The 23149-nt window shown below is 44.7% G+C and overlaps 1 protein-coding gene across 1 annotated transcript in view; it reads left to right on the forward strand.

Annotated features, from left to right (window-relative positions):
• SLC12A8 (solute carrier family 12 member 8) overlaps positions 1 to 23149 on the forward strand; it is a 120194-nt gene that overhangs the window by 14264 nt on the left and 82781 nt on the right. Inside the window, exons 3-5 of the mRNA XM_006200894.4 lie at positions 5275 to 5421; positions 9860 to 10051; positions 16676 to 16907. Of these exons, the coding sequence (XP_006200956.1) occupies positions 5275 to 5421; positions 9860 to 10051; positions 16676 to 16907 (571 nt within the window). The remainder of the gene's footprint in view (positions 1 to 5274; positions 5422 to 9859; positions 10052 to 16675; positions 16908 to 23149) is intronic.

The following is a 23149-nucleotide window of genomic DNA, read 5'->3' on the forward strand; positions in this document are numbered from 1 at the left end:
AGAAATACAATTAGGTTAATTTGTTTCTCTTTGCATTTAATTTTTCTCTCTCATCTTGTTGATTGTATTTGATTTTGTTTAATTTTGAGCATGTAAAACATTAATGTGATTCCAAAAGTGAAAACTAGTCAGTACATAAGAGTTCTTAAATGGGTATAATACTGTCTGATCCACCGAAGCATCTGGAAGAATAAATCTTTTGCAGTTGATTTTTAGCTGGTTTGCCTGTTATTGGGGGAGGGCATTAGGGTCTGCGTTTCTCCTCCTGGCATTAAACTGAGGTAGAATTTTTAGTGGCAGCCTAAGTCCTGCAGGAAAGTCTCTGTCCTTTTGCCAAGGAGGCTGGGAAGGGCAGAGGAAGCTCTTGTTTAGGTGGCCACAGGCTACGGGAATTTGTGATCTGTGAGATGTGCCAGGTGTCCAGAGTGTTGTATCTTTGGGCTGTGCATTCTGAGGGCAGAAGTGGCTGCTCTGTGGGGAATGAGTATCTGTGTGATTCTGGGAGGTAGAACTCAAACAGGGACTCCCAGCAACATCACATTTTCATAGTGTCTGAGGGTCTTGCCACTCCTAGGCCTGTGTGGTTGTCAGACCAGGTTGTGCCTTGGGAGATTCCCAGCCTTGGATCAGGATTAGGACACATGGGATGGAAAAGCCACCAATCAAGTGTGTGGGAACTGCTGTGATGTAGACACTGGCTCTCGAACTCATTCTGTGCAGAAGTGATCCACACAGCTATGAAGATCTCACATGTCTAGGAATGGCTAAATCAATATTGATCAAGGGTGCTGCCCAGATTCGATTTCAGGGAAATCAGACTTTGCCCACTCCACACGGGTCCTCGCCTCTTCTGCTGTAGCGCGGTTTCCATGACCAGCTTCAGCTGGGGTGGCCGAGCACTCATGGGGTGCCCATGCTCGGCCTCCTGGTACAATACAGAAGGGACAGCCAGCCGCCCCGAGGCTGGGACTGGGCAGGGGCTGGGAGGCAGCTCTTGGGACCGAGTTGTAGAGCAAGGACTCACCTGGAGTTAGCCAGGCAAATAGAAAATGCACAGTCAGTAAGACCTCTTTTCTTTCCTTTCCTCCCAATTTCCATGAAGAAATCCTCACCCACATTTAAAACTGCCCGATGTGCTCCATGCTTACAACAGGCTTTCAGGTTATCATCTCATCTAAACGGGGCATCCCCCCCCGGAGGCAGGCCTGTAGCTGTCTGCGTCGGATGCAGGTGGCACTGGTGGCCCCTGCTCAGCTCCGGCTTGTGGTGCCCGTTCAGAGCCAGAGGAGAGGATCGCGGTGCCCGCTCTGGCCCTGGGTCACAGCTGAGCAGCACCTGGGCTGTTCTCTGATGTGTGATGGATTAGCTTTTGGAAAGCAAGCCGCTGGCGCATGTGCGCGTTCTCCAGGCACAGCCAGTCTCCGTCTGGGAGGAGGGGGCAGGCCGCGTCTTGCTTTGACCCACTCCTGACCCGACTGAGCAGAAGTGGAGTTTCTCACCCAGTGTCTTTTCCTCCAGCTGCCAGAAGAGAGAAAAGGCGTTGTCTCACGTTTCAGATGTGTTCACTAAGGGCTGGCGGGTGGCCTGCGGGAGGTGCCTGTTTGAGACAAAAGGCAGAGCTTTTTGTTTTGAGCTCCCGTGGCAGGGCTGTTCACTGTCTTACTCAGCTCAGCCTGCTGGACACAGGAAGCCAAGAGTTTCCCACTCTGGACTGTTTCAGGTGTGATCACCCTGCCTTTCTAGGAACCCTGCTCAAGCGCGGAGAAAGACTGCTGTCTCTGAACTAAAATACCCACAGGCGGCCATGGCGTGTCCAGTGTGGGGTGCAGCCCTGGGCTCTGAGGGACCTGGGCCTGGCTCCTTGTTCTGGGAGGTGGGGATTGAGCAGCACACAGGTGTGATTGCCTGGGGCCAGGCTCCAAGTCACTGTGCCCCAGAACCTGCCAAGTTGTGCCTGCCAAGCTGAGGTCCTCAGGAAAGAGAGGAACCTGCCCCTTGAGGATGTTTGTGGTACCCTGTCTGGGGGATTGACAGAGAGCAGAGCTGGGGAGTAGCCAGTTGTGATACTGTGATTTGTAATAAGTGTATATCTGGTTTTCATCCCGTTCCTGGCACAGAGCTCCTAAAACCCTTGGAATTTCCTAAGTGATAAGTGATAAGGTGTCTTGATATTCATAACAAATGCCTTTCAACCACAACTGGGTTTTTTATTAACTTTTGGAATCACCTAAGGATGGAGGCTGGTTGTAGGAGAACTAACCATGTGATAAGAGGGTTGGAATCTTTAAGGGAGGGGAGAGAGGCTGGAGGCTAAATCAGTCACCAGTGACCAGTGATTTAATTAATTGTGCCTATGAAGCATCCATAAAAACCCCAAAAAGGGGGTTTGAAGAGCGTCTGGGTTGGTGAACACATGGAGATGAAGGGAGAATGCCGGCTGGGAGATGGCATGGAAATAAAACGTTCCTGAGTTCTGTGAGCCAGTTTGGCAAATTAATTGAACCCAAGGAGGGGGGGTCACTGGAACCTCCAATTAATAGACCGTGGATCAGAAGCCAAGGTCTTGTGATTGGCTTCTGAGGGGCAGTTTGGTAGGACTGAGCCCTTGAGTGCAGGACCTGACACTGTCTCTGGGTAGATAGCGTCAGGGTTGAGTTGAATTGTAGGACACCCAGTTGGTGTCAGAGAATCGCTTGGTGTCAGGAAAACCCCCGCACACTGGAAGCGGTGTCAGAACTGCAGCAGCCATGGACCAAGGAGTCACTTGTGCAAGGCAGCTGGTTTGAGCTGTCTGGCCAGTACTCTGCTCCAAGGTCACCACTGGCACAGTGCAAAAGGCTGGGGGCTTCCTGTAAGTGGGGAGGCAGGAGGGTTTGGTGGACTAGGGAGAGGGGAGAGGGACAGGCCCCCAGGCTGGTGCTTCTGTGCTGATGCCCGGAGGCAGGGTGTCTGCCGGAAGCCAGGAATGATCCCTTGGGATCTCAGTGGCATCTGTTTGGCATTTTATTCCAGGGTTCCCTGTCTTGTTCTCTTCCCCTTGCTCAGTGCTTTTGTTCCTTCTTCCTTTTCTCTCTCTAACTGGCTTATGTCTGTCTTGCTAGAAACATCAAGGCCCCATCCTTGGGTCAAACTCAGGCTCTTCCTGCCAACGTCAGATGAGCAGGCTCTGGGAAGCCTTAGCTGTGTTCTTTTGTCACTTAGTAAGGAAAGGGAGGCACACTCCTTTAAACATCCTGAAATAAGCTGTTATGACGCAGTCACCAGACCCGTTTCAAACCACTTATACCTTCATTCTCAGGGTAAAGTGTCTTCATCTGTGGAGCATTTAAGGCTGATTTAGTCCAGTGAGGTCCAGGGAGTGAAAGGCTTTGCATGCACCATTAGGTAAATAAATAAACAAAACAGCCTTTACAGTGGAAATACAAAGGCTGGGATGAAAGAGGAGTTTCAGGGTAAAGCAGATGCAGTAACAACTACGTGAAGTCCAAGATGTTAGAAACTGAGCCTGAAAGACTGAAATTTAGAAGAGAAAAGGGCAACTAATCTGTGGTGCAGGTTTTACAGTCTGGATGGGGGAATTCAAACCTCAACCGTGGACTTAGGGCGACCGTGTCTCTCCTTCCGGGCTCTCTTTCCTCTGCGGTAAACAGGGAGGGCCCTTCTCCCTGCCTGCCTCCCCGGGGTGATGTGAGCATCAAAGGAGGGAACTGATGTGGAAGCTGAAAGCACTCTAAATTATTACTCGTTGCTGCTGATAGTTGCTATTGTTATGACTGTTTCTAATAAATAATGGGCCTGTAACAAGCCATGGTAGGAAGTGAGCACAGGCAGAGACAGGAAGTTGGGCCAGGTCCTGAGTTTTGAGATTAGGATCCTGGAAACAATCTTACATTCACCACAACGTCTCTCAGTACCGTTTGTTCAAGGACAAGCATAGGTTGGCAAAGACTTCACTCTGAGACATGATCACCGTTTTCACGTTTGTTGACTTTCAGGTTCCTCATTAGTGGTTTGTGAAAGACAGGTGAACAGAAATATACCCAGATGAAAGGGGGTCCAGCTGGCATCAGGGACGGACAGGGACTCCAAGGAATCCCCCAGCCCACCTGTCCCACATGGCTTCATTAATGTCCCTTATGATTTCTTGAAGCTCTTTTTTCATCTGTGAGTAGGTAATACAAGGGGAGAAGCTGGCATCCTCTCTTTTGGTTTTGACAGAGTATAGTTGGCCTCTGGCCTTGGTCCTAGATCATGGGCACATCCACTGTTCTCAGCTGTTGCAGAGCCCTGCCCCTGACTCTGGACTTAGATTTCCCCTGTCCCTTTACTTTTCTGCCTTCTCACTGAGGTTATAGATTATATCCACGCAGCAACTAGCCTTACTGCACACAGTGGGTCTTAGCTGGCTGCCACCCTCCCCGACCCCCAGGTGACAATCGTTAATCACTGCTGAGATGGTTTGAGGCCATTGGGAGACTTGAGTGATGTCTGAATTTTGATCAGTTACTAAACCTGTGCAGGAGCAGGTTCCAGATGGGTGGTACTGGTTTTAAGTTTAGTACTTTAGTATTTCCACAAGGTTAAGTCTTCTTAGTAAAGAGTTTCTGTATGAGTGTTCTGTAAGTGCCCTTATTATTTTGAATTGGAAGAATGAGGAAGGCATCTGTGTCATCACTTGTTAGCCTTTAATTCTAGGCAACCGCTGGATGATGCGTGGGGATCCTGGGGTATGGATGGAAGGGTGCTAGGGGTCACCCTATCAGCCAGGGTTCCGTGAGGAAAACGGAAACTGCCCTAGGTGTTTTAAACAGAGGGAATTCAGTGCACAGAATTCCTTACAGAAGTGTTAGAAGGGCCAGGGGAGCAAACAGCTAAGTAAAGGAAGGTTTCCCAAAGATCAGTAACTGCTGGAAGCTGCTGTTCCCACCAGGACCAGAAGACTGAAAGGCAAGATGGCAGAGCGCATGGCCACAGAGCTGGAGCCCAGCATCTCACTCTCACCCACGGTCCAGGGGCCGGACCTCAGTCATGTGGCCACGCCCACCTGTAAAGATGCTGGGAAATGTAGTCTCCAAGGGGCCAGGAGGAAAAGGACCGAGTGCGCCGAACAACTAGTCTGCACTGCACACGGGCATGGGAATCAGTGTGTGCACAGGCCTGTGGGCACAGTGAGACGAGAGTGTTTTACAGCTGAGTTCCCCCAGCTCCCGGTGCCCCCTGTCACTGGCCCTTCCCATGGCTGCTGAGCTGACTTCCATGTGCCCTGTTTTCCAGGAGGCCCTGGCCCAGCCCCAGCCCTGGTGGAAGATCCAGCTGTTCATGTGGGAGCCAGTGCTGTTCGGGACCTGGGATGGTGTGTTCACGTCCTGCATGATCAACATTTTTGGGGTGGTTCTCTTCTTGAGGACAGGCTGGCTGGTGGTGAGTGATGGGCTTGTGGCCCTGGAGCCTCCTGGGGGCCTGTGATGGGGAAAGCTCTGTCACCCTTGGGCATTCCACGGTACAGTTGACGGATTCCTGAAGCACAAATGCTCCAGAAGCATGATGCATGACCAAGCATGTTGAGTAACTAGTGTTGCTTTTTAAATGAGAGTCCTGAGAACTGGGGTCTCAGACAGAGGCCTCACCATGGGTTTAACTACAGAAATATGAGCACAAAAGTCAGGGCGCATTGTGGGTGGGACTAGAGGCAGGTCGGAGAGAGCAGATGGATGGCAAGTTTGCCCCCATTGTAGGACCCTCTCCAGCTTCCCTGGGATCCTCCCACTCATCTGGTGCCCCCCCAGAGAGGGAGAGGGAGGTGTAAAAACCTACAGTTCTCTTCCCAACTTTCCCCTTACTTCCACACCAAACACCTCACTTCTGACTCTTCTGGTCACCAGATGTGTGGTTTATCCTCACACCACACAATTCTGTGATACCAGCTGAGTGTCCTACAATTTAACTCAGTTCTGACACCATGTAGCTGGAGATAGCATCAGATCCCACAGGTTAAAGGCTCAGTCCCATAAGGCTGCCCCCACTCATTTTGGATGCAAGTCACAAGTCCAGGTGGTCACCTGTGCTTCTGATAGATTGGCTGTGAATCAGGGGTTCCCATGTCCCCCTCCTTAGATTTGATTAATTTGCTAGAGCAGCTCACAGAACTCGGGGAAACACCTGCTTATATTTACTAGCTTATTAAAGCACATGATAAAAGGTATAGATGAACAGCCAGATGAAGAGATATATAGAGCAAAATCTGTGAGGGTCCCAAGAGCAGGAGCTTCTGTCCCTGTTGAGTTGGGGTGTATCACCCTCCTGGTACCTGGATATGTTCACTTACCTGGAAGCTTTCCAAACCCATACTTTTTAGGAGTTTTATGGAGGCTTCATCACATGTGATCAATTACTAACTCCCTTTCTAGTCCCTCTCCCCTCTCTAGAGAAGTGTGTGTGTGGTGGTGGTGGCGGTGCTGGCGGCAGTGGCTGCGGTGTTGGTGGCGGCGGTGGTGAAAATTCCAAGCTTCTAATCATAGTTTGGTCTTTCTGGTGACCAGCTCCCATCCAATTAGAACAAGAGATGCTCCTAAGGCTCTTATCACCTAGGAAATGACAAGGTTTCAGGAGCTCTGTGCCAGGAACCAGGTAAAGAGACCAATATACAGTGGATCCTTGAACAACATGGGTTTGAACTGTATGGTTTACTTAAACGTGGATTTTTAAAATAAATACTATAGTACTACATGGTCTGTGTTTGGCTGAATGCATGGATACAGAACCGTGGAAGGGATGGCTGACTTCGAGACTTTAGCATCTGCAGAGTTTGGTATCCGTGGCCAGTCCTAGAATTAATCCCCTGTGGATACTGAGGGATGGCTGTATATATTTTCTATGATATCACAGAGGTACAGAGAGGTGTGTGTATTTAAGAAATTGGCTCATGCAATTATGGGAGCTGGCAAGTAAAAAATCTGTAGGACAAGTGAGATGTAGGTAAGAATTGATGTTGCAGTCTTTTGTGTCCAAAACCTAGAAACTCAGAGAAAATTTCTGTGTTGCAGTCTGGAGACCAGATTCTTTTTTAGGGAAACCTCAGTTTTTGCTCTTGCATGTTGCTCAGTCTTTGCAACTGATTGCATGAGAACCATCCACATTATGGAGGGTAATCTCCTTTACTTAAGGTCAACTGATTATACATATTAATCACATCCTGAAAATACACTTACAGCAACTTCCAGACTAGTGTTTGCCAAAACAACTAGTCACCACAATCTAGCCAAGTTGGCACATGAGATTAACCATCTCGTGTGCAAGTTCCAGGGGATTAAACTTTCTCTGTAGTGGGGTGTGTGGGGTTCTGAGCCCACTTAGGAGGCCCGAGCGAGGCCAGAGCTTCCTGAGCGCTTGCCCTACTCCATACCCAGGCTCTCTGCTCAGGGTTCAGCCTTACCCATAGCCAGGATGGGTCTGAAAGTTTTTTTTATTAACGCGTGGAAAGCTTAGAGCAGGGTTAGCAACTTTTCTGGTGTGAATGCTGAGAATTCCTGCCTCTCATACTCCTGCCAAGTTTGCGGGGGCCCCCACTTACAAAAACACAGAGCCTCTAGTCCAGACTCCTCATCACGGCAGGCATCTCAGGCTTCTGGGATGGGCCTCTGATTTTTCCCCTTTCTGGGAGCTACCTCACTGCCCAGCATCTCTCCAGCCTGTGTCCGAGGAGGCCCAGCAGCCTGACCATTGTGGCAGAGGAAGGCCCAGCAGTGACAGCCTGGGCCCTGGGCTCTGCCTTTTGCTGGGGGTGCTTTTGGAACAGTGGGAGGAGAAAAGAGGAAGCCCTCTATTTTGATTCTTAAATCTTAGGGCCTCCTCTTAACCCTCTCGCTGGGTGATTTTTTTGAGAAATGGCCATCTAGAAGTGTCAGTCCCGTCCCCAAACTGAAGGTAGAAGTTGTGTTAGTTATTGCTGCATAACAAACTACCCAACACTTAGCAGCTTAAAGGAACAGATACAAATTACCTTGTAGTTACTGTGGTTCTAGGATCCAGGTGTAACTTAGCTGGGTGCCTCTGGCTCAGCGTTTCTCGTGGGGTTGCAGCTGAGCTGTTGGTCAGGGCTGCAGTCTCATCTGAAGGCTCTACTGGTAGAGGCTGTGTTTCCAAGATCACTTGTGAGGTTGTTGGCAGGCCTTGTCATGTGGGCCCCTTCACAGGGTCGCCTCAGTACCTGCAGCTGGCTTCCCTCGCGGCCAGCGACCTACGAGAGTGAGGGAGCAAGTGAGATGAAAGCCACGGTCTTCTCATGTCCTCATCTCAGAAGTGACATCCCAACACTGCTGCAGGGTTCTGTTCATTAAAAGTGAGTCCTTCCCCCCCTCCATCCTGCCCCCACTCACGGGGAGATTTCACAGGGGTACAGATGCTGGGAGGTGGGGACCACTGGGGCCATTTATGAGGCTGCATGCCACACAAGTGCATTCTTTTGCCCTAAAATGATCTCTCCTTTTCAGTTCTGACATTAGTTTTACTTGAAAAATCATATTTGAACATAGAAAAAAAGGTAAATGTGAAATGCCAAAAATAAGGTGGAGCTTCTATGAGATGGCATCAAATTAAGTTAAGGTCATGCCCAAATCATTTTAAAATAGAAAGTATTGCTTCTAAAGAATAATTTGCAGTATACTTATAATTTGAAAAATGTTAGGTGCAGTTTTTGTATCAAAACCTAAAGATTAGTACAGACTTTAAAAAATTATCCCATGCAGACAATTTAAAAGCACAAACAAAGGAAGAAAATAGTAATTATGTTAGTTCACTACAAATATAAAATCAACAAAGTAAGTAACTGAATAAAACCTAATCCTTTAGCTATCATATAGTCCGCTGTGGGAAGCTGCGATCTGGGAAGCTTTCTCTGTTAACAGAATCATAATTTTGTGTGATACGCCATCACTCTCAGCTGAAAATCCAACAGATTAACAAATACAGTAATCCCACTTTACTCTCCAACCTCCATCTAAATTGATATCAAAGTAGAAATGAAGGAACTATGCACCTCTTTTTCTTCTCCCCCCAATATTTCTTTACTCATTTACAAAAGGTATACATTCATACCTAAATGTAAACCTATTTTTCAATGCATTGAACTTCTAAACTGTTCAGATAACTTTCAGGTGATGAAAATCAGAGGTGTGAGAAGAGAGTAGATGGAGTAGGGGCAGGAAGAATGCAGTGCACACAAATGAAAGAGAAATAAAGAAAGCAAGAAAAAAAGCGCGCCCCCCCCTTTACAAAACAAGAAAACCTCATCATGCTCTCTTGGGCGCACAGCCCAGAGGTAAGGATGGGTTTGGGAACAGACTCAGTGTAATCAGTGCTGTGGTAAGTGCTAAGCCCAGAGGAAGGGTTACAGGGACAGCATCCTGGAGGAGGAAACCCTAAACCCAGTCTTAAAGGATGCACCAGTGAACCTGGCAAGGAGGAGGAATGGGCAGAAAGGCATTCCAGGCAGGGGATCCGCGTGGGTAAGAGGGTGAGGGTGAGGTAGCAGTGACCTCACGCTGCCGCACACGGCGGTGGGTCAGGGGAATGTGTGCTATCGGCAGGGGGGTGAGGGGAACCGCGGAGGTGGAGAGGGGACAGACCAGGAGGGGCCTCGTGAGGGTATGACGTAGCTTTGACTTTACGTTATCAGCGCTGGGAAGTCACGAAGAGTTTGCTGCAGGGACATTGCCTTCATCTGGAATTTCTCCCAGGCCTTACTCCTGTGGCGCTGCCTTTGTCCTTTTCCGGCGGGGCCCACCCCCTGGGATGTGGGGGCGGTGGTCTGTGCTCCCCGGGGGCCCTAACCCTGACCTGGCTCCTTGCTGTTCCACTGCAGGGAAACACAGGAGTGCTGATGGGCATGTTTCTGGTGTCCTTCGTCGCCCTGGTGGCCCTGGTCCCCGTGCTGTCCGGCATCGGGGTTGGGGAGCACTGCGGCGCGGGCAGCGGCGGGGTCTACTCCATGATCGCCGCGGTCCTCGGCGGGCAGACTGGAGGCACGATCGGGCTGCTGTACGTGTTTGGACAGGTGAGGCCACTGGCAGTGGGTTACTTCCCTTGCCTTGCTGTCTGCCACCTTCTTCTCATCCATGTTCCCATCTGACTCCATGAGAGGCAAGGTGGACAGTCCCCCCGTTTTACAGATGGTCAGACATGGGCTCTAGAGGGGAGCTCAGAGCAGAATCAAACCCACCGCCCAGGACCCTGACCCTGCAGAGCTCCTTCCTCTCCACCACCCGTGCCTCCCAGAGCCCCGATTCCTCCAGGGAGCTGGGTCTGGGCTGGATGCATCCTTGCAGCCGGGTCTAGGGAGAGGAGTGCACAGTAGTGGTTGGAGCCCTGGTGGCAGCTGGGTGGCCCACCCCGAGGCACTTTTACACTGAAAAGGGGACATTTGGCCTGTGCCAAGGACTTGCCTAGAAGCAGGCAGTTCTCAGATGAACTGGAGCTCCCATTGATAGCTTGACGGCCTTAACAGAGAGACTGAAAGCCCCAGTGTGGATGCTCCGTCTGAGAAGGAGAATACCAATGAGGAGGCCGCTTCACCAGGGTGCCCGGCAGCCCTCAGAAAACCAGTGAGTCGGGAGAAGCCCTGAGGCGTGTTTAGCTAAAACACAGGGACGGTGACCTAACGCTGAGGAAGCAAGTGCCGACTTTAAGAAGCAGCTCTTTGTAAGCACTTCTTGGACTGCATAAGGCTTTAATGATGGTGCGAGGGGTGGTGGGTGGCTGAAAAAAAGTTTAAAGAAAAGACTCTAAGACAGACTGTAAGAGTCTCCTCAAAGAAAGCATCAGCTCTGCTTCTTTTATTTTTGAGCCGCAGGGGCCGGGTATTTTAGCAAAAATACATCTGATTCTCCAACAGCACAGAGCTGTGTGTGTGTGTGTGTGTGTGTGTGTGTGTGTCAGTGACAGATGCGTGGAAAGCAGACACATGGTCACTGCACCCTTAAAAACCACTTGCCGTTTTGGAGAAAGCTCTTTAGCATGGTAGTTTGGGAGGTAAATAATGAACAGTCAGTTTATTCATTACCTTGGGGATTTGTATTTCAGTGTTTTACTTCTCTGCTGTTTTCTAGCCAAGCAGGCTGCAAGATGGACAAACAGCAGCCCCACTTTCCGCACTGCCTGGGTAGACAGCAAGCTCGGCCCTTGAAGCAGAGACCACAGCGCTGGTGGGTGGGAGGGCCACTGTGCAGAGAGAGGGAGCCTTGTGTATGTGAGCTGCCTTGGAAGGAAGGGTGCTTACAACAGAGAAGTTTTCTGAGCACAGGCAGCCCCTGCCTCAGAAGCCATGGTATTGACGTCTTTGCTCACTTTGCTTTCTTTTGCTTTGGAGCCTCGGCCAGAAACATTGGTGCCCCTGCAGTCAGTGTCCTCACCATGCCTCTGCTGCTTCTGCCGCCGACCTGAGCCGGGCTTTCTGGTCAGGGTACGGCTGCTGCGTTGTCCTCTCATGTGCTGCTAGGTGCTGTTTGCTAGTGTTTTGTTGAGGATTTTGGCCTATATATCATAAGGGATATTGTTCTGTAGCTTTTCTTGTCATATCTTTGTCTAATTTTGGTGTCATGATGATACTGGCCTCACAGAATGAGTTGGGAAGTGTTCCCTCTTCTTTGACTTTTGGGAAGAGTTTGTGAAGAATTGGTGTTCATTTTTCTTTCTATGCTCGGTGGAATTTGGTGGTGAAACCCTGTGGTCCTGGGTTTTTCTTTGTAGGAAGTCTTTTGATTACTAATTCAATCTCTTTACTTCTCTAGCTATTCCAGTTTTCTCTTTCTTCCTGAGTCAGTGGTGCTAGTTTGTGTTTTTCTAGGAATTTGTCTGTTTTATCTAGGTTATCTAATGTTTTGGCATATAGTCATTCATAGATACCCTTATAACCTGTTTTGTTTTTGTAAGATTGGTAGAAATGGCCTCCCTTTCATTCCTGATTTTAGTAATCTGAGTTTTCTGTCTTTTTTGCTTGATCAGTCTAGTTAAAGGTTTGTCTGCAAAGAAGTCATTTTTCTGTGAGAAGGGGAGGGATTTGGAGGGGAAGCTGCGATCTTCTAGGTAGGTGCTCAAAGATGGAAAAAAAATGTCCATGTCACAGTGCAGTTTTCCTAAAACAAATGCCTTGGAATGGAGGTGTTACACCCTGAAAATATGGTGGGTGACACCCCCTGCTTCTTGTGGCAGAGGGTTAGAAGTTCTCTATAGAGAATGAAAAAGAGAAAGGAATGCCTGTGATTATAAACTTGAAAAAAATTTTAATCAGAGTGTAGTTGATTTACAATGTTAGTTTCAGGTATACAGCAAAGTGATTCAGTTATACACATACATAGATATATATTTTTTCTTTTCAGACTATTTTCCATTATATGTTATTACAAGAAACTGAATATAGTTCCCTGTGCTATATAGTAGGTCCTTCTTGTTTATCTATTTTACATATAGTAGTGTGTATTTGTTAATCCCAAATGCCTAATTCGTCCCTCCTTGTGATTGTAAATTTTAAGAGGAGATAAAAATACTTTAAAAATATAAAATTCTGGGGAGGTTTATACATTAAGCAAATTGAAAGGGATGTTTTCCAATGAAGAGGAGTGTCAGGGTTGGAAGGTAAAGGAAGGTAGCCCACCTCTGGGGAAGGGCTGGCAGTCACTGTGGTCCACACCTCTCCCAAGGGTAGACCAGAACCCAGGCCAGGATGGAGCTTGCTGGTGGTGAGCTGGCTTTTGGGAAGCCTTGGGTCGTCGACGCACTGTGCTCTGTGTACCCAGATGCAGTTTTTACACAAACAGAATGGCACTCTCAATATGTTTGTTTTTATTTTCCTTTATAAAATTCCTTTAAAATGACAAAATGATGTTCATTATAACCAGTTAACATATCAGAGAGAATATAAAGAAACAGGTAGTTTCTCTCAGCCCCCAAAGTGACCAGTGTGAGTGCCTGGCATCCTTGTCAACATCTTCCCCTGTATGAATGATGGGTTTTTGAAGTGCTTACTTGTTTTTACAAAAGTGAATTTTACAAATTTCATACTCTTGTTTTTCTCATCGAACACTAAGTCATAGACATTCTGATAGGTTGGTGCTTTGAACCCATGCTTTTTAAGTAATTGCTTAGTATTTTATAAGATGAAAGTATCATAATTTATGGCATGCTCATTCTCTATTCATTCTTTTATGCTCTTGTGTAATAGTAGTGTTATTCCTTTTCGCATTTCTAATAGTCTGTATTTTTGCACTTTCTCTTTTCTTCTAACTTAGGCTGCCACGTATTTATATATTTTTATTGACTTAAAAAATCAGCTTTTTTTATGGTATGTGAGTTATATCTCAATAAAATATTTTAAATAAAAGAATAGGAAATCAGCCTTTGTTCTCTGTATCCTTTCTTTTGTTTTTTCTTTTATTTCATTAATTTTATATATCTTTTTATTAAATACTTCTTCCTATTGTCTTTATACTGATTTTTAAAATCTCTTCTTAAGTTAATATTTTGTTCATGTATTTTTCTGCCTTTTTAAACCAATAAAAACATTTAAGATTATACTTTTTTTTCCCCTTCTGGAATACAGGATTAATGTGTTTCTCAACTTTCAGAGTAAATCCTTTTTATTACTTTCTAGATAATTTGAAAATTTTAAAAATGTCTCCTTATTTTGCCAACATGGCTCAAATTTATTTCTGTTGAATTTTCCCCCTTGCTGATTTGGAAGTTCTGCTATGCTTTTCAGTCTGTGAATAGTTATTGTCTACTTTTAGAAGCCATAATTATACTTTTTCTATACGCCCCAAACAAAAACATTACTTATTAGCTCCTCCACCTACCGAATATGAAATCTCTGTGATGCTTTTACTTCTCCATCTTCTATAGTTACCCTTACCTCTTACCCCCAGATTCGTGGATTTTGAGAAGGTGGTTTAATTTGGGGTTGTCATTGCTTTCCCTTAAAAATAAGTCTCTTCGGTTTCAAGACTCCTTAGTTACAACTTATGCTGCAAATTTTCAGTGACGTTGCCATCCTCTATTTAGCATTAACAAAGCTTTTTATGAAATTCCTAGCCAGCTACTGTTTCCTTTTCTTCGGTTGCTAATAATAGTGAAGTAATACTGATAATGCCAGTAGCTATTATTTCTACAAATCTAACTGCGAGCCAGGTATTCTTCTAGGGCTTTCCATGCATTATCTTCTTTAATTCTCACAATAACCTTTTGAAGTAAGTAGTGTTATTATCTGTGTTTCACAGACATGGACATGAAGCACAGAGAAGTTAGAACACTTCCCCCAATCACACAGCGAGGACTGGGAGCCACAGCATTTGGCCTCAGGCAGTCTGGTTTCACAGGCTACACTTCCAACAACCATGCTCTTTCACGCATCCATGAGAGCTGCTTTTTCTCTTTTTTTTCCCTGTTACTAGCATTTTTGGCTGAAAAAGTGATTTTACGTATAAACCTGAGAGAGGGGAGCTACTGGGGTTACTTGAAGTCAAAAGCAGTCTTTACTGCTTGGCCCACTTCCTGTGAGCAAATTCTGTTCTCCAGCTGGAAAAAGAAATAATCGGTTTGGAAACTCCAGGTGCAAACAGTCACATTCAAGTCTGGCATCACCCTCTGCATGTTAGAGACATTGGACACCTGGGAAGGCGAGGCCTGTGCGAATGATAATCATTCCTGCAGTTTTAACATTTGTTTTTAAAATTCTAATTTATCTGACCATGAATAGCCCTGTTGATCTGACCAAATACTGATGAAATGGCATTGTTGTCTCCATCACACTTGGCATTTAGTCAAAAATCAGTTTGAATTCTGAGGTGAATGCAGGAAAATATAGATTTCTTTCTTTGTCTCTCTCCTGACTGTTTCCCCTACATTTATTGGGTTCCCCCCAATATAGATAGAAATGTCTGCTATAAATTTGGGGAACACTGACAAGGATGTTATGTCTAGTTGCAAAGTGAGCCAGTCTCAGTGAAGAGTGGAGCCTGTTTCATGAGCTCACCCTCAAATACAGAAATTGTATTACCCTCTTGTCTTTACATAAAAGGTCCAGAGCTTACAGTATTTGCTTCTCAGAGCACTCTTCATATAGTCATGTATCATAAAGTATTTATTGATTGCTTGCAACGTAATTAGCAAATGCAGGGGATTTTTAAGAGGTACCATCAGCATAAAATTTTTTTGTTTTTAAAAGGTGTTTGCATTCTTGGTGGTGCTGATGGGAACAAACTTATGCATGAAATAATAATAAAATGCAGGGCCAGATAATTAATTTCATGGCAGTAAGCATAGTATTTATTCAGAAAAGGGGGATGAGGAAAGGCTTCATAGCAAAGGAGGAACTTGCCTGAGGCCTGAGTAGAACTTTTTTGGCTAAGAGAACAGCAAAAGCAGAGCGACAGGAAGGAGAGTGACCTGCTGGCCCTGGGGGTCGTAAAGGGACGGACCTGGTAAGAGAAGGCGGCTGAGGAACTATGGAAAGTGAGGTTGGTGTTATTTCCAAATACTTATTTGAAACTGTGTTTCAGATATTTTTTAAGAGGTCATATCATGACTCTCAGGCAAATATAAACATATGCCAAAGATGTTATTTCACTCAATAATTGGTGGAGGACCAGCAGAACGTTAAGGAGCAGTTGAGAAGCGAGATACGGATCCTGGATGGATACAGATCAGACCCATCAATTCCTAGTTAGGCAATTTCATAAATAAATGGGAGGATAACATTGCTGAGTTAGATACAGCACTGGCTCATGTCTTACAGGACAACAAACCCTAATCTTTTGAGTTATCCGTTCTACCAAACAGAAGTTCTGTGCATCTCTGCTGGAAAAAAAAAATCTACAAGTTAACATATAACTTCACTAAGTCTGGGATATGAAGGGATAAATTTGGGAGTTTGAGATTTGCAAATGATAACCACCAAATATAGAAATAGACAAAAGAACAAGTTTCTTCTGTATAGCACAGGGAACTATATTTAATATCTTGTAATAACCTTTAATGGAAAAGAATATGAAAACAAATATATGTATGCATATGCACGACTGGGACATTATGCTGTACACCAGAAATGGACACATTGTAGCTGACTGTACTTCAATTTAAAAAAACCACACATTTAATCAATAGTAAACAGTGAGAAGAACTAAGTGCGAACACCTAGATAGTCCTTGGGTAGCCTTTGTTCCATATTGACATTGAAAGGATGTGCTGCCTACTTTTTTTCCCTTATTTCTAAGTTTTATGTAATTTTAAAAATAATAGTGACATACAAAGAAATGGAGGAAAAAACTGGAGTTTGATTCAGTGCCTTTCTAAGGCTCTGAGATGGGACGCCCCGCTTTGTGTTTCTGTTCTCTGCTTTAGTTCTTGACAGAGGAGTCTAAAGGTCTGTCTGGCCCGGAGTCCCATCTTCTTCCTCCCATAGTCTTTTTATCTTACTTACCACCCGCAGTCATTCTCCCCTCTGGATGGTGGGAGAGATGTAGTCAAGAAGAAAGGGGGCCCGAGGCAGGGTTTCTGGGCAGGAAGGGCTCATGTAAGCCCCATGCCAGTTCCCAGGTGTTGAATTCTGACGGGTGAGCAGGGTCCCCAGTGCCGGGCTGCCCCGATGGTGTTTGTCTTGCTGACTCTTCTACCTAGAACTGCCTGTCAGTGTGTTGCAGGTGCCATGTACATCACCGGCTTCGCCGAATCCATCTCAGATCTACTGAGCCTCAGGAACATCTGGGCCGTGCGAGGAATTTCAGTTGCGGTGCTCCTGGCCTTGCTGGGGATTAACCTAGCAGGTGTCAAGTGGATAATCCGCCTCCAGCTGCTGCTGCTGCTCCTGCTGGCCGTGTCCACACTGGACTTTGTGGTGGGCTCTTTCTCACACCTGGACCCAGGTAAACCTTCTGGAGCTCAATAGCTGGCCTTACTGGGGTCTGTACTTCTTTCTAGATGCTTTTAGGTCTGAGTTTGCAGGACGACTCCTGAGAGCCTTTGTCTGCAATGAGCGTGTGCTGTTCCTGGAGCAGGTGAAGGGTGTGTCTTGGTACATCTTCAGAGGCCCGAAAGCCCCTCTTCACTTAAACATCTTCACTTGGCACATTTCCTGTGTTTCTTTTTATTTGCTTTCTGTTTAAAAAAGCCAAGAAAACTTAGCTAAAGGAAAGAACAGAGTAGAACTGGATTAGACAAAGATCAATTCATAACAGTGATTGGGAGAGTGAGCAAGAAATAGATCTGGGAGTAGGCAAGGAAAGAGAGTTTAATTTTTTAAATTTAATTTAATTTTTAACACCTTTATTGTGGTCTGGTTCCTGTACAGTAAACTATGCATATTTCAGATGTACAATTTGATGAATTTTGATAGATGTATATATCAATGAAGCCACCTCCACAATCAAGATAGCTAACATTTCCATCACTCCCTCAGAGGTACACATTTTGAATTCCCAGTTTATCCCTTCCCACCCCTTTACCCTCTGGTAACCATAAGTTTGTTCTGTGAGTCTGTTTCTGTTTTGTAGATAAGTTCATTTGTGTCCTTTTTTTTAGATTCCACATATAACCAATATCATATGGTATTTTTCTTTATCTTTCTGATTTATTTCACTTAGAATAACAGTCTCCAGGTCCATCCATGTTGCTGCGAATGGCATTACTTTATTCTTTTTTATGACTGAATAGTATTCCATTGTATATATGTATACCTCATCTTCTTTATCCAATCATCTGTCGATGGACATCTGGTTTGTTTCCATGTCTTAGCTACTGTAAATAGTGCTGCTGTGAACATTGGGGTGGGTGGATGTGTCTTTTTGAATTAGAGTTTTCTCTGGGTATATGCCTGGGAGTGGGGTTGCTGGATCATATGGTAAGTCTAGTTTTAGTTTTTTGAGGAATCTTCATGCTGTCCTCTGTAGTGGCTGCACCAATTTCCACTCCCACCAACAATGTAGGAGGGTTCCTTTTTCTCCACACCATTTCCAGCATTTATCATTTGTAGACTTTTTTCATGATGGCCATTCTGACTGGTGTGAAGTGATATCTCATTGTAGTTTTGATTTGCATTTCTCTAACAATTAGTGATGTTGAGCATCTTTTCATGTGCTTGTTGGCCATCTGGATGTCTTCTTTGGAGAGATGTCTATTTAGGTCTTCTGTTCATTTTTTGATTGGACTGCTTGTGTTTTTTTTGTTGTTTTTTTGATATTAAGCTGTATGAGCTGTTTGTATATTTTGAAGATTAGTCCCTTGTCAGTCACATCATTTGCAAATATTTTCTCCCATTCTGTAGGTTGTCTTTTCATTTTGTTGATGATATCCTTAGCTGTGCAAAAGCTTTTAAGTTTAATTAGATCCCATTTGTTTATTTTTGCCTTTATTTCCATTACTCTAGGATCTGGTTTGAAAAAAATGTTGCTGTGATTTATGTTGAAGAGTGTTCTGCATGTTTTCTGCTTGGAGTTTTATAGTATCTGGTCTTACATTTAGGTCTTTAATCCATTTTGTTCATTTTTGTGTATGGTGTTAGAGAATGTTCTAATAAGAGATTTTAATTTTATCTGTCGTGTTTTGTTTCTTTTTAAAAAAGGACGTGATGCAAATATAACAAATGTTAACAGTTGTCATTTCTGGGAGATGGAGACAGATATATGTGTGTTTATCTCTAGTTTTCAATATATTTTTTTCAAAACAAAAATACGCATCTAAGCTTAGAGAAAGAAAACAAGCAGCCAGGTATTCTCTTGCACCATCAAGAAATTGTGTGATATATTGGTACTCAGTCATCACTGTTTACTCCAACCCCGGGTTCTCCTCCGCCTTGAGGATGCTTGGCAACTCTAATTCTAAATCCTATGCTTTGAGTGGGAAACTATTACCCAAAGTGTCCATAACTTTGTTGTTTGTTAACTTTGATTTGGGGTGGTTTGGCATCAAAAGTCTGTTTCTCCCCAGAGTACAGAATGAAATCTGGGATGCTGTAGGAAAAAGGTAATTGCCTGATATTTCACACTTTGGAGATTCTGTCTGTTTAATGGTAATAGTGCCGGGCATCTATGTTGGAATATGAACAGAGAAAGGGAGATGGGGCCACAGTGATATTAAAAAAGAACTACAGAATAAAGGAGCTCTGGAGCACAGAGCTCTGATGGTGGTGGCGGTGACAGCAGCTGTATCTGATTAGCACTTCTGTGCAGGTGCTGTGCTTAGCACCTCACATGGCTTATCTCATGTAAGCCTTATGGTAACCTCATGGGAGCTGTAGTAAAATTACACCCATTTTACAGATGAGGAGAGTGGGGATTGCAGAGCTGGGAATGAAACTGGATCTATCTGACTGTAAAGCTGAGCTGTTCCCTGAGAGGGAAACACTACGGACTGTCTTAGCAGCTCGGCCTCTCCCCTTCAAGGCTGCCCCTGGTGTGTGTTCTAAACAATCTCGTCTTTCAGACAAATGTTGATTGCAGGAAGGTCATAATTTAGTTGGTACACACTGATCTGGCCTTATTACTTTTTCATATATTAAAATTCTTCTGTGGGAAAATAGTCACTCCTCTGAGCTTGCTAAGTGCCCCTCACCCTCTGGCATCCTGGTCTGTCCTCCAGTACCTCCAGACTGCTCCATGATCAAACATCTAAAGTCTTAACCCCTGTACAGCAGGGGCCCCCAGGACTCGCTCCAGTGCTAAGGGCCAATGCCGTGTCCAAACGATCCTTCCAAGCCTGGGCCTTGCAGCTGGCTGAACATTAGGAGCATCTCCATTGGAGGGAAAGAGTGATTTTTTCCCCCTGGCTTTGTACCCCACTGCAGAGAGAGCCCACATCCTGAGAGAGACCTGCTGGCTGTTTGGCCATCAAACTGTCAGTGAGGAGAGAGGGAGTGCACTCCAGCCTCCATTCCCGGGGCCTTTCCCCTGTCGACATGGTTGCTGAAAGAGCATGGTTAGTTAAGTTGCAGGGGGACGCTACTGGCTTCTTTGGAACCTCCGTAGGCTGATGTGTTTTCCTTCTCGATTAGAAGTTTTCTTGGCTGCTCTTCTGACTTACTCCAAATATTTCTCTTTCCTTCTGGTCAGGACATTACCAGGGTGTAGTGTGAAATGAAATGTATTTTCAATCATTCCCATAGCAACTGGCCCCTCTAGAATCTGTTTTTGGTATCACTGGTGTTTTATATGGGCTACTTTCTTTGCAGTTAAAAACCCAAGCTGAAACTAGACCATAAACCTTTAGAATGGATTTAGCAGAATGATTTCAACTCTTAAAAAAAAAAAGTGACGTACACATGGACATCTGAAAAAAATGACTGGAAGAGAGACTGGAAGGAACTATACTAAGCAGGGCTTGTCTGTTGGCTGAGATAATGGGGGGCTGTATTATCTTATTTCCACTTTTCCTTCAATTGGTTAGTGCCACCTTAAAAAAATAATTAACAGGCTTTAGGTTTACAGAAAGTCAGCAGGTAGTACAGAAGTCCCCAGACCCTTCCCCTCTCCTTGCCCAGGAGCTTCCTCTGTTAACAGCTTGCGTCAGTGTGATACGTTTGTTATACTTGATGAACCAGTAGCAACACATTATTATTAACTAAAGTCCATGATTTAGATGAGGATTCATCCTTTGTTTTGTACATTCTAGAGGTTTTGACAAATGTATAATGATATGTGTCCACCATTAGTGTCATACAGAGTAGTTTTAATGTTTTAAAAATCCCTGTGCTCCAACTGTTTCCTCCCCCTCCCCCACTGCTACCCCCCAACTCCTGGCAACTGTTGATCTTTTTACTGTCCCTATAGTTTTGCTTTTTCCAGAATGTCATTGGTCTATTCTCTAATACCACACTGTTTTGATTATTTTGGCTTTTCAGTGAGTCTTGACGTTGGGTAGTGTCAGTCCTCCAACTTTGTTCTTTTTCACTAGTGTTATTTTTAAGGTCAGGAAAAAAATGTTTTAAAAATACGCTTAAGCCTAATTTTCTTTTTTTCCTCCCTTTCTTTAAATATAAATGGCTTTCAAAATTCAAACAATCTTAAATGTATGAAGTAAAAATGTAGAAAGCAAAAACAAAGCAAAACAAACAACCCCCCCCCCGCCACTTCCCCACTTTTCTCCAGAGGAGGTCGGCATAGGTATTCATTAGCCATTGCTGGGAAACAGATTACCACAAAACGTAGTTGCACAAAACAACAGTAAACATGTATTATTTGTTGCCTTTTCTGTGGGCCAGGGATTTTAGTATGGCTTGGCTGATGGTTCTGGCTCAAGGTTTTCTCATGAGGTTTGGGCAGTTGTCAGCAGGGGCTGCAGCCATGTGAAGGCTTGACTGGGGCTGGAGGACCTGACTGGCTCATTGGTATTGGTTGTTGGCAGGAGGCCTCGGTTCCTCTCCATGTGGTCCTTTCCTGAGAGCTGCTTACTTAAGTCCTCAAGTCAGGGGTGACTGGATTTCCCAAGAGCATATAGGGAGGCTGCGGGGGCAGGCAGGGCGCGAGAGAGCAAGAGATGGTGCTGTCTTTTAATGATCTTGCCTTAGAAATCAGGCAGCAGCGCTTTTACCCCAGGCTGCTTGTTAGAAGCAGGTTACTTGGCCCAGCCCTCATTCAGAGGGAGGAGATTTAGTTTCCACCTTTTGAATGAAGACGTGTCAGAGAATTTGCAGACATGTTTAAAAACACTGCAATTAATTTTAAAATCAGAAAACAAACAACAAGAGGTTGGTGTCTTTCCAGTCTGTTTTCTGTACATGTACAGACACGCTTGCTCACATACCCATACATAAACACATAAACAGAGTTCTTTGTAAAAATGTAATTCTGCATTGTTTTGCTCTTCCTCTCCCAACCAATAATGTCTCATGGACACCTTGCAATGTCAGTCCATTTAGGATTCCCTCATTCTTTTTCAGTACCTGCATAGTGCTCCATAGTCCATATAAAACATTAATTTATTGATGGATATTTAGGTTTTTTCCCAGTTTGTTGCTATTACAAGTTGCTGACATGCATATCCTTGGACAAAATCTGAAGGATTATTTCTGGAGGATCAAGGCTTATCAGTAGAATTCATAGGAGAAAGGTCAAGCACGTTTTAATATTTTGTGAGGTTCTGCCAAACTGCCTTGCAATAACGTTGTCTCATTCTGCACTCCCACTGACAGTATGTAAGAGGTATTGATTCCCCTTACCCTTGACCATATTGGGTATAGTCAGTCTTTTAAATTTCTGCCATGTGATGAGCAAAAATTGTGATCCTTTTAAAAATTTGCTTTGCTTCAATCATTAATGAAGATCATTTTTTCTCATGTTTTTGTTGCCTCTTGTATTTCTTTTTCTTTGAATTGTTTGTACGCTCCCTGTTTTTCTTTTAGGTTGTCTTACTTTTTAATGATTAATAGCTCTTCTACCTTATTAATTAATTCAGCATAAAACAAATATTTGTTTAGCATTATATTAGCACTAGACAATGTTTGTTACCTATGTTGAAAAAATTTTCTAACATGTCATTTGTTCTTCTAAAGTTAATTTTTATATGTAATAAAGTAATACATAGAGTAAAAATAGTCATTTTTGAGCCACATTGTGTAGCCTGATTGCTTTCTTCTTGTATCTTTTCGGCTTTTCCGAAAATCAAACTTACTCCGTGTATGAGTGTCCTAGGGCTGCCCTAACAGATTGCCACCAACTTGGTGGCTTAAAACAGTAGAACTTTATTCGTTCACCATTCTAGGGGCTGGAAGTGTGAAATCAAGGTGTTAGCAGGGCCACACTGCCTTCAAAGCCTATGGCAGAGAATCCTTCCTTGTCTCTTCCAGCTTCTCCTGGCTGCAGGAGTTCCTTAGCTTGTGGCTGCATCGTTCCAACCTCTGCCTCCGACTTTATATAGCGTCTCCTCTCATCTCTCCTCTGTGTGTGTCTTATAAGGCCAACTTGTCACTGGAAATAGGTCCAACTTGAATAATCCTGGCTGACCTCATCTCAGGGTCCTTAACTTAATTACATCTGCAGAGACCTTTTTTCTTTGCAAATGAGATCACATTCTCAGATCCCCACCATTAGGACATAGACATATCTTTTGGGGGGGCCACCATTCAAACTGTTACATTCCATTTTTTTCACTTGCTTTATTTTCTCGGTGATTATCA

Source organism: Vicugna pacos, chromosome 1, assembly GCF_048564905.1.
Source record: "Vicugna pacos chromosome 1, VicPac4, whole genome shotgun sequence".
Taxonomy (NCBI): domain Eukaryota; kingdom Metazoa; phylum Chordata; class Mammalia; order Artiodactyla; family Camelidae; genus Vicugna; species Vicugna pacos.